The 10,283-nt window shown below is 41.7% G+C and overlaps 1 protein-coding gene across 1 annotated transcript; it reads left to right on the plus strand.

Moving 5' to 3' along the window:
* The first annotated feature begins 2,946 nt into the window (after window positions 1-2,946).
* LOC130888186 (cytochrome P450 7A1) lies at window positions 2,947-10,048 on the plus strand. The gene is made up of 6 exons (XM_057791092.1): window positions 2,947-3,020; window positions 4,654-4,894; window positions 5,642-6,228; window positions 7,145-7,275; window positions 9,022-9,197; window positions 9,749-10,048. The coding sequence occupies exons 1-6, from the start codon at window positions 2,947-2,949 to the stop codon at window positions 10,046-10,048; spliced, it is 1,509 nt and encodes a 502-aa protein (XP_057647075.1).
* The last annotated feature ends 235 nt before the right edge of the window (window positions 10,049-10,283 follow it).

A 10,283-nucleotide genomic window follows, 5' to 3' on the forward strand; every position in this document is an offset into this window, starting at 1 on the left:
AAACAGGTGGTAAGGAGAAAAGTTGCTGTTTGTGAGTACACAACAGCAAATGGAACTTCTCAGAAAGAAAAGATATAACCCATGCATAACAAAGAACGGGGTTGACATCTGAATCTTCAAGTCTCCATGGTCCCGTGTACCCATCTCTACGTGTGCATCTTCCAGTCTCCACTGTCCCGTGTATGTGTCTCCATGTGTGTGTGCATCTTCCAGTCCCCACTGTCTGTGTACCTGTCTCCATGTGTGTGCATCTTCCAGCCTTCACTGTCCCGTGTGTGTGTATCCGTATGTGTGCTCAGGTGCTTGACATTGGAAGGTGTCACAAGTAAGGGAGTAAAACAGAAAAGGACAGTAAGTGACAGCAAGACAAACAGCAGCCAGGCCCCAGAGGAAGAGTCCGCACTGCTCTGACTGTGGATATGAAGACCAGCCTGCGGGAAGCTTCCCAAGGCTATGAAAGTGCTTTTCCCTTCCCAGTTTGAGACCTCTGTATTTTCACAGAATTACAGGCTCCAGGGAAGTTGTAAAGAATACTAAGGGGCCACCCATGGCTTCTCCTGTCTTCCTTTTGTCTGCTGTGATTTATGGAACAGGCGACTCTGGAGAGCTGCTTTGTTTGGATATGAGATTGTTGTTTCCTCAGTTATTCTGTGGTGATGGACGCCCAAGGGATAGGCTCTTTAAGAGCCATTGAGAAGAAGATATGTCATATTATAAAAGCAATAGAAATATTTTTAATGTGCACAAAGCATTAGGAGATCTCAATAGATTCTGAGAAAACCTACCCTGCCGTGTAGCAACAGATGCTAATGATTACGGTCATAAATTACACAATAAAGATCTGTGGGCTCTGTTAGGGAGGCCAAAACTATCAGGTGTGGAGTCCAGAGCAGAAGTTAGAAAGGACTCAAATGTTCACCGTTAGGAAATCAGTCGACTGAGTTGTCCTGTAAAATAACTTTATGCAGTAGAATTCCAAGCACATATTAATAGCCATTACTTTTATGCGTGTGCACACTACATGTAGATATGTGTCTAGAGACATATGTATGTACATGTATGTATGTATCTTTCTTTGTCCTTTCTTCTGCCTCTCTGACTGATACTGAGGAACAGCGCGTACTGTGGTCTGGTGCCATAGTCTGCTTACTACATTGGCTTCACTTTCTTCCAGGTGAAGATCTTTTGCCTTTAAATATCAATCCAATCCTGATGGTTTGAGATTTACACCTCCAATGCTCTTCCTTCTTCCAATCACAGACTCTTACATTCTGTTGACATTGTCCCATGGATTTCAAATGTTCACAAACACTATACTGACCTATTGCCTTCCAAGATCCTCTCCACTCCCAAGCATCCCTACAGAAACCAGCTTTTGCCCACCTTCTTGTCTTTACTCTCTTCACTTGGCTCTAATCGATAAGATGTTCTGGTTTTTAGCACGTCAAGTTCACCCTCGCTCAGGAACTCCACCTTTGACGTTCCCTCTTCTGGGAATGTTCTTCCTTTGCTATTCTATCTCAAGTGTCCTCTCTTCGGAAAAGTCTCTCTGCTCAATACACTCAAGTGGCCTTCAGCTCTCAGCAGCTCTCTCCACCTCATTCTGTGTTGTATAACACATATTTTACCACCGGTCTCCCCATTAGAATAGAATCTTCATGAGAGTAGCGAACCTTCCTATCTTCCTAAAGCCAGAATATCTTTAAAGAGTTTCTGGAATACATTTAAAAATCTGATTAATATTTGTGTTAAGCAGGGAGCTCAGGTGTAACTTGGTAATAGAGTGCTTGCTCTGGAGAAGTAGGGTCATGCATTCAATTCCCAGCACAGAACAAAAGATTACGCTGGATAAAGTTTGGGAGGATGCATAGCCGTTTATAGTGCAAGTGGTATAAGAAGTAAATCATGACTTTATATTGACTTTTCTGCCAGGAAGTGTTTCAGTCTTTATTTGAAGTAAAGTACATCTTAATTACAAATAATGATGGGTAAAGATTGTGTTCTCAAAATAAGCTATGGCTATCTGGAAGATGAGGTACTGAGAAGTGTTCTTTTTTGATGCTTGTAGTGACATTTCATTTGTATTTTAATAAATAAAGCTTGCCTGAAGATCAGAAAAGTAAAACAGCCAGCCACTGGCTCTTACCTCAATCTCTGTCTGAAAATGGTGATCCTGCCTGCAGGAAAGCTCAGAATGAGACTGACTGAGAGCTGTGGGTGCTGGGACTAAAGGTGTGCTTCATTGCTGCCTGGTCTGTAAGGCCGGCCAGTTTGGCTGTTTCACTTTTCTGATCTTTAGACAAGCTTTAGTTATTAAAATACAAATGAAATGCCACTACAGATGATGGCAGGTAACTAAAACATCCTAGTCCACACAAAACACCTGTGGGTCTGTAAAAACACCAAGCAAATAAACAAGAAAATTGTCCCACCCAGTTCTCATTCTTTTGGACTGGTATATTCCTGGAAAATTATTTAAATTAATTTTCCCCCAAGGAAATAACATAAACAATCACTATCATGAGGGAAAGCTTCTGCTTGTTTCAGTTTACATCACACTCAGTGTCTTTAACAGATGTGCACATCTGTAGTGTGTTTATGCCTGCTTTTTCCACATGCAGAAGCATGATGTTAGCCGTGTCTCTGGGCCTGAATGTTATGTCAGCACATGAGGGACAGACCTCCAGCTTATCGAGTATTGCAGCTCTCTGCTTGTTTTGGAGCCTCTTCTGATACTGTGGACTTAGTTCAAGGCCCGGTGATACTATTTTTTTCTGTTTTCTAATAGGAGGACAAATAGTCAGTTATTTGCTTTGGTCACCGAAGTTCAAGTTATTGAATCATAGTCCTATGCATATAAAAAGTCTAGGTTGAGCCTCTGCTCAGGGGCAGTCTTACCTGGCTAAGCACAGACTCTCCCCTTGGGACTTTTTCCTGTTTTGCAAAATGATGACCATCTCTTTGATTTGGGGGCTTGCTGTGGTGTGCGGCATATGGGTTATCTTTGGCATAAGGAGAAGGTATGGAAAGGATTTTTCTTTAATTTTCTTTTTAGCTTATTTCTAGCATTCTTTACCATCACTGTTACACAGTTTTGAAAATAATACTAGTTCATTAGTATCTTTCATTTCAAAATTAAGGCCTGACTTCTTTGGCTAACCCTGAAAAGATATAGACAGTTTCCTTTTGAATATTCATATACACCAATGGTGATGCAGAGCTGGTTAAACAGAACTAAAAAACATATAAATGCATGTTTGTGTGTGCATGTACATGTTAGCTGTGTCTCTGGGCCTGAATGTTATGTCAGCACACGAGGGACAGAGCTCCAGTTTATCGAGTATTGCAGTGCTCTGCTTGTTTTTGAGCCTCTGAGCAAACCTGAGCAGGGAAGGGTGCATTGGCAAGGGTGAAATCTGGAAGCTTCTTTCTATCACACGGACTGAATAGCTGCACTTGCTGAGCATGTGTGCATTTGGGCTTTCTGTTACGTCAGCATTAAAATACAGGAATACCCCTGGCACATCTTCAGCGAGGTAGACTGCTGTCTGCTCTCTTACTTTTAAAAACTTCTTTGCCCTTTGAGCTGTTTTAATTCATGCCTGATAGTTTCCAGTTTTAATTAAGCAGCTTATCTTAATGCTAAGACAGGAAAAATCAATTTAGTTATCCTAACAAAAAACAAGTAGCTTTTGTTGGAAAATAATTAAGTTTTTGGTATCTAATAAAACACCGGTGGTGGTGGCGCAAGCCTTTAATCCCAGCACTTGGGAGGCAGAGGCAGGAGGATCTCTGTGAATTCGAGGCCAGCCTGGTTTACAAGAGCTAGTTCCAGGGCAGGCTCCAAAGCTTCAGAGAAACCCTGTCTCGAAAAACCAAACCAAACTAAACCAAAATAAAATATTTAAGAGAGCTAAATATCAGTGAATTATGACTGATGATCTACCAATGCTTACCCCTCCCAACTTGATTTTTATAATAATCTAATTTTTCAAATGGGATTCCCATTCTCTTCAAATATCATCACAGAATGATAATCTCCTTCTTTTCAGAGTTGGGAATCAAATGGAAGGTTCCACGTGTGCTAGGCAAGAGCTCTATCACGGAGCCGCACCTCCAGACACTAGAATGCCAACATTTTTAAAGTATGAAGATTTTAAACACTTCAGCTCTGTAGCCTTTTCTGTTATTTGGGGTTTCACATCTTTAACAAACAGGAAAAAATGAAACATTTTAGGCATTTGGGCAAATGATTCATTGAGTAGGTCTAAGCACTAGACAGTAGCTTCATTTCTACAGTGAAATCAAGAATCTTGTTGGCTCTGTTGACACTTTTGGCCCTGTGTTGGGAAAAGCAGTCAGACATAGACATAGTAAACAATCTAAGGAGAACTTGATGAGCGGACATATGTATGTATGTGTGGTGGTAGACAGACTGAGAGATGGGATGGTGGATGGATTGATGGGTAGGCAGCTTTGGTAATCATCTTCACCAATATCTTAGTAGGCTAAAAAGCCTACTGTTTTAGTAAAAGAGGTATCTGCAAACTGTAGTTACGAAGCTTGAAATTATTGGTAGAAACCAGTAAAAACCTGGCTTTCATAAAAGCGCTAACCATGTCATTTTCTAAACCTCTCAAATCTGTCTTACAGGAAAGCAGGTGAACCTCCTCTGGAGAACGGGTTGATCCCGTACCTGGGCTGCGCTCTGAAATTTGGGTCCAATCCTCTCGAGTTCCTGAGAGCAAATCAAAGGAAACATGGCCATGTTTTTACCTGCAAACTAATGGGGAGATACGTCCACTTCGTCACCAACTCCTCGTCATACCCTAAGGTGTTAAGTCATGGAAAATACTTTGATTGGAAAAAATTCCATTACACGACTTCTGCAAAGGTAACTAGTTTATACAGATTCTGTTTGTTTCCTAACCTGCTAATGTACTTGTTTATTTAGTTATTCTGATGTTATAGATTGTAGGAAAGAGGGAACATACAATCAGGAAGTCTCAGTACTAAGTATTAAAAATTCAAGGTAGATGTAAATTTGTCATTGATGATGACATATACAAATTGATCACTTTGTAAGTACTTTGTGAGCCAGATGACACTGTATATGAATAAGGAAGGTACAGATTGCTAGCATCAATTTGTCTGTACAACACTCAGGGTAGAGTGCTGGCAAAATCAACATTCATCATGCCTATTACCACACACATGCCCACAAATGCTTCGATCATTAAGAAGAAGGTTGTATATTTAAGCATCATTTAGATCTGATCAAGAATCTCTGTTCTAGAGAAAACAACACTGAATTTTTGAAAAACAATATTAGACATATCTGTCATTAAGTAAATTAAATACATTTACAGAGACTAAATAAGTAAAGATAAAATCAGTATCATGTTAGTTTGACATCAAAGTTAGTGGGACAGTCTAGAGAAACTTCCCTGAAAAGCTGGGGTCTAAACTCCCCCTAAAGAAAGAGTGTGTTCTGTTCTGCCTTTCCATGTGCTGTGAAATCGTCTATGGGAAAGCCAGGCGGAGGGGTATGAACACCCTCAATCTGCCTTTCAGCCGTCTCCTATCTCTGGCAAGCCCAGGTTCAGCCCCTCTTCCTTTCACGGCTTTTCTTTTCTGCCAGGCATTTGGACACAGAAGCATTGACCCAAGTGATGGAAATACCACGGAAAACATAAACAACACTTTTGCCAAAACCCTCCAGGGAGACGCTTTGCACTCACTCTCTGAAGTCATGATGCAAAACCTCCAATTGATCTTGAGGCCTCCTGGCCTTCCTAAATCAGAGAGTGCTGTCTGGGTCACCGAAGGGATGTACGCCTTCTGCTATCGAGTGATGTTTGAAGCCGGATATCTAACTCTGTTTGGCAGAGATACTTCAAAGCCAGACGCACAAAGAGCTCTTATTCTCAACAACCTTGACAACTTCAAGCAATTTGACCAAGTCTTTCCTGCGCTGGTGGCAGGCCTCCCTATTCACTTGTTCAGGATGGCACATAAGGCCCGGGAAAAACTGGCTGAGGGCTTGAAGCATAAGAACCTCTCTAAGAGGGAACAGGTCTCTGAACTGATCAGTCTGCGCATGTTTCTCAATGACACTCTCTCCACCTTTGACGACGCAGAGAAGGCCAAGACGCACCTCGCTATCCTCTGGGCATCTCAAGCAAACACCATTCCTGCAACCTTCTGGAGCCTGTTTCAGATGATCAGGTGACTAGCAATTTAAGTGTTGTCATTACTCAAAGGGACGTAAATTACAATTTTAACTAAAAGCCCCAAAAGACTAGCGGAGCTTTCTTTGCTATCGGTCAAGAGTGTGATAGTGCCCCTGTTAACATGTGTGTAACAGAAGCAGCATTTTGTAGGAATACAGCCCCATGGAAAGGGATGTCCCAGAAGCCACAGAACTTGGATGGCTGGCACTTGTCAATACAGGCCCCCTGGTCCAGTCTTGCTCTTAATCTCATAGTGTTCCTCTTAAGGTCAAATTAAATCCATGACTGCAATCTTCATCGTGATAAAAACATTTTAAATGATGACAGGTTTGCAGACGTGATGAGGGCAGATATCATGCCTTACTAATTTTGAACATCCCTATTTTCACATCAATTTCAAGTCATCTATGAACTGCAGCCGTATTTTAAGTTAAACAACTACTTGTTGGCCAAACATTCCCCAGGCTCAGTTTACTGTAATCAGGTGAAGGAGATTTCAAACGGCCTCCAGCAAACTTCCACGTATTGAATGGAAGTATCCTTTATCAGCTCAAAGATAACAACATAAATGGCAAAACATTAATGTTCTGAAGCCATTTTAAGAGCAATTTGAAATTCTACTTGGCAACTAATTGTAATTGTATGTTAGACGCAATATTTCTTCTGAATTACTATAGTCATCGCATGAATGTCTCGCCCTTACTAGAGCCACTGATTTATAGAGAGCTCATCAAAGCTTTGTGTTTACATAGCAAAGCCCCTTTAATGCCCCTTTCTGAGTCCCAGGGCATGAATCCGTTCAGAATCCAGTACAAGTAAAGGGCAATGCCCCTTTGCTTACTCATTAAAAGAAATGGAGTTCTTACCTACTTGCAGATCTCTGAATGATCTCCATACGTCTCTTTTCACAGGAGTCCTGAAGCTTTGAAAGCAGCCTCTGAAGAAGTGAACGGAGCATTGCAGAGTGCTGGTCAAAATCCCAGCTGTGAAGGGAATGGTATTTATTTGGATCAAATGCAGCTGAACGACCTGCCGGTCCTAGGTGTGTTTTCTACCCTACCCCTCATTCACGTGTCACTGGTAACAGTGCTCACTACATACTGTATTATGTTCTCAATACTATGCCGAGTATCTTACAACCCCACAGCCGTCTGCTAACTAGGGAATTTCCACTTTTATCTAACAAGTGAGGAACTGAGACCCACAGGGTGGGATGACGACCTGATCACAGACAGGGCGGAACAGTGGCAACACTGGCATGGGACTTGTGATACTCAGCTGCTCCATGTCCTTTGCCTCCTTGTTAGTCTTCCAAAACCATAAAGTCGGGATTTTTAAGAAAGCTTGGAACTAAGTGTGAACAAGGTACCATCAAGAAAACATGATTGGCTTGTGGGATGGGGCCAAGGCTTTTCTTTCCCTGTTTCTGTATTTCCTAGAATACAGAAGTGCCGCGTGTTTATAAGAAAACAACCTTCTTTTTAAGTCCTCTTCTGTAAAGGACAGAAGCCTGTGTGTACTTGAAGGACAATTTAGCTTCTCTGAAGCGAAAGAGCTTAGATCCAGCACTGCCTGGTTTGAAGGGGTGGGCTTGTCACTTTGCTTTGAACACCTCCCTTCTCTCACTCATAAAGAAAGGGCTAAGCGTGTGTGGTTGCAGACACAATTGTGGCGTGAAACCTGGGAGCAAGCCAGCTAGAGGCTGGATGGCACAGGGAACCTCCCTGAGACTTCAGCAGCTCTGAGGTCTATTTCGTTCCTGCACTCCTTTATCTAGAAGCAGGGTGCCATTGCACACCACCCAATAATTATGGGATCTCCTAAGCATGGAGTGGTAGACTCATGAAATGCTTGGAAAGGCATTTCTCTATCAAGATGTTTCATTCCTTATATGGTCAACAATAATTCACACAGAATTGATTACTAGTTATTTCAACTTTATTAGCTGCTTAGGGTCCTACAGAAATAATATTAGTGTTCTATAAAATAAGAGATGTTTATCTAGTTCCCATTGATGGTGAGGAACATTGTATTGTATCAAAAGATTATTAACTTGGATCAACGGTTCTCAACCTTTCTAATGTTGCAACCCTTTAATACAGTTCCTCATGTTGTGGTGACCCCCAATCATAAAATTATTTTCATTGCTACTTCATAACTGTAATTTTACTACTGTTATGAATAATAATGTAAATATCTGTGTTTTCTGATGGTTGTGAGTGGCCCCTGTGAAAGGGCCGTTCAGCAACCCCCAAATGGGTCATAACCCACAGGCTGAGAACCAATGACCTCGATGGTTAGATTGAAAATATATTTCAGAACAACTGAGTCACGAAGAACAGTGCAGTGGCAACAGAAACAGCTTAGGAAGCTTTCATTTGTTAGCCTGCATTTGTTCATTTTGTATATTGGTTGTCAGAAGTGTTTCAGACTTCATGTTATGTAGTTTTTAAATGAATAAATCCAGGGCTGGAGAAATGGCCCAGTGGTTAAGAGCACCTGCTGCCTTTTCAGAAGACCCAGGTTTGACCCACAGCACCCACATGGTGGCTCACAACCATCCGAAGTCCAGTTCTAAAGTATCTGGTGCCTTCTTCTGACCTCTGTAGACACCAGTCAGCTGCACGTTGCACACACACGTACATGCGGCAAAACACCCATCAATGTAAAAATAAATTAACTCGGAAATATTTTTAATATGTAAATTCTTCTCTCCCTCCCTGTCATTTTCCCTGCTCCACCCTCTTCCCTTCCCTCCTCTCTTGCTCTTTTATTTAACAATATGTAGATAGCATCATCAAAGAGGCTCTGAGACTGTCTAGTGCGTCCTTGAATATCCGGACTGCTAAGGAGGATTTCACTCTACACCTGGAAGACGGTTCCTATAATATCCGAAAAGATGACATCATAGCTCTTTACCCTCAGCTAATGCATTTGGATCCTGAGATCTACCCAGACCCTCTGGTAAGTTTCTGTATTGAGGTGACAGCCACCCAGGTCTGAATGAGGAATGGATTTGCGATTACAGTTTTGATTTGCTCATTGAAGCCATAGGGATTGTCCCCTTTATTATAGCAAAGACTCATTTGTTTTGGAAACGTTGGGTAGAGGAAAGAGTTTTGAACTTTTAGTCTGAATAGTTTTCATTTCATGCTTTCTGCTAGATTATGTTTTCAGCCATAGCAAAACTACCACCTTTCTTTTTCCTTAAAAAGGACCCTCTCCAAAAGCCACACTGATGGAGGGTAATGCATTTGACTTGATTCTTTTAGTATATTTTTCTAATCCTTTGCTTCTTTTGCCTAACTAAAGAACGAGTGCCCAGGCAGAACAGAAGGGATCTAGAGCTTCTGGGCCACCAACTCTTAATAAGGTCTTTCCAGGATTACCTGATCAGGGCTGGGTGTGTGTGAACTCACAGAGGACAGAGTTATTAGAAGAAAATGACTCTTTGGTCAAGAATGAGACATATTTCTATCAAAATAGCTCATTGGCTTCTTGTGTACTTATTGCAGACTTTTAAATATGACCGATACCTTGATGAGAACGGGAAGGCAAAGACCTCCTTCTACAGCAATGGGAACAAACTGAAGTGTTTCTACATGCCATTTGGATCTGGAGCTACAATATGCCCTGGGAGACTATTTGCTGTCCAAGAGATCAAGCAGTTTTTGATTCTGATGCTTTCGTGCTTTGAACTGGAACTTGTAGAGAGCCCTGTCCAGTGTCCGCCTCTTGATCAGTCCAGGGCAGGCTTGGGAATTCTGCCACCATTACATGATATTGAGTTTAAATACAAACTGAAACATTTGTGACCTGTGGTTGGAAGAAGAGGACCCTGGATGATGTTACTGGACTGTAGAGAGTCTCACTAAACAGGCCCTTGGGACAAATGCTCACCGATGCTTCCCAGGGACTGACTGCATCTGTGAAAAGAACTGGTACTCAGGGTACCATTCTCTGTTTTTGCTGTCTGGTTTCTGAGTGCTCAGATAGCTGAAGCCTGAGTTTCATCATTCTCAGAAGCAATGTCTTTTGTTTTTATTTTCA

This window comes from Chionomys nivalis, chromosome 16 (assembly GCF_950005125.1).
Source record: "Chionomys nivalis chromosome 16, mChiNiv1.1, whole genome shotgun sequence".
NCBI lineage: Eukaryota > Metazoa > Chordata > Mammalia > Rodentia > Cricetidae > Chionomys > Chionomys nivalis.

Coding starts and splice junctions, on each gene's coding strand:
- LOC130888186 (XM_057791092.1), top strand. CDS start 2,947: ATGATGACCATCTCTTTGATTTGGGGGCTTGCTGTGGTGTGCGGCATA. Junction 4,895..5,641: donor ATTACACGACTTCTGCAAAG/GTAACTAGTTTA, acceptor CTTTTCTGCCAG/GCATTTGGACACAGAAGCAT. Junction 6,229..7,144: donor AGCCTGTTTCAGATGATCAG/GTGACTAGCAAT, acceptor CTCTTTTCACAG/GAGTCCTGAAGCTTTGAAAG.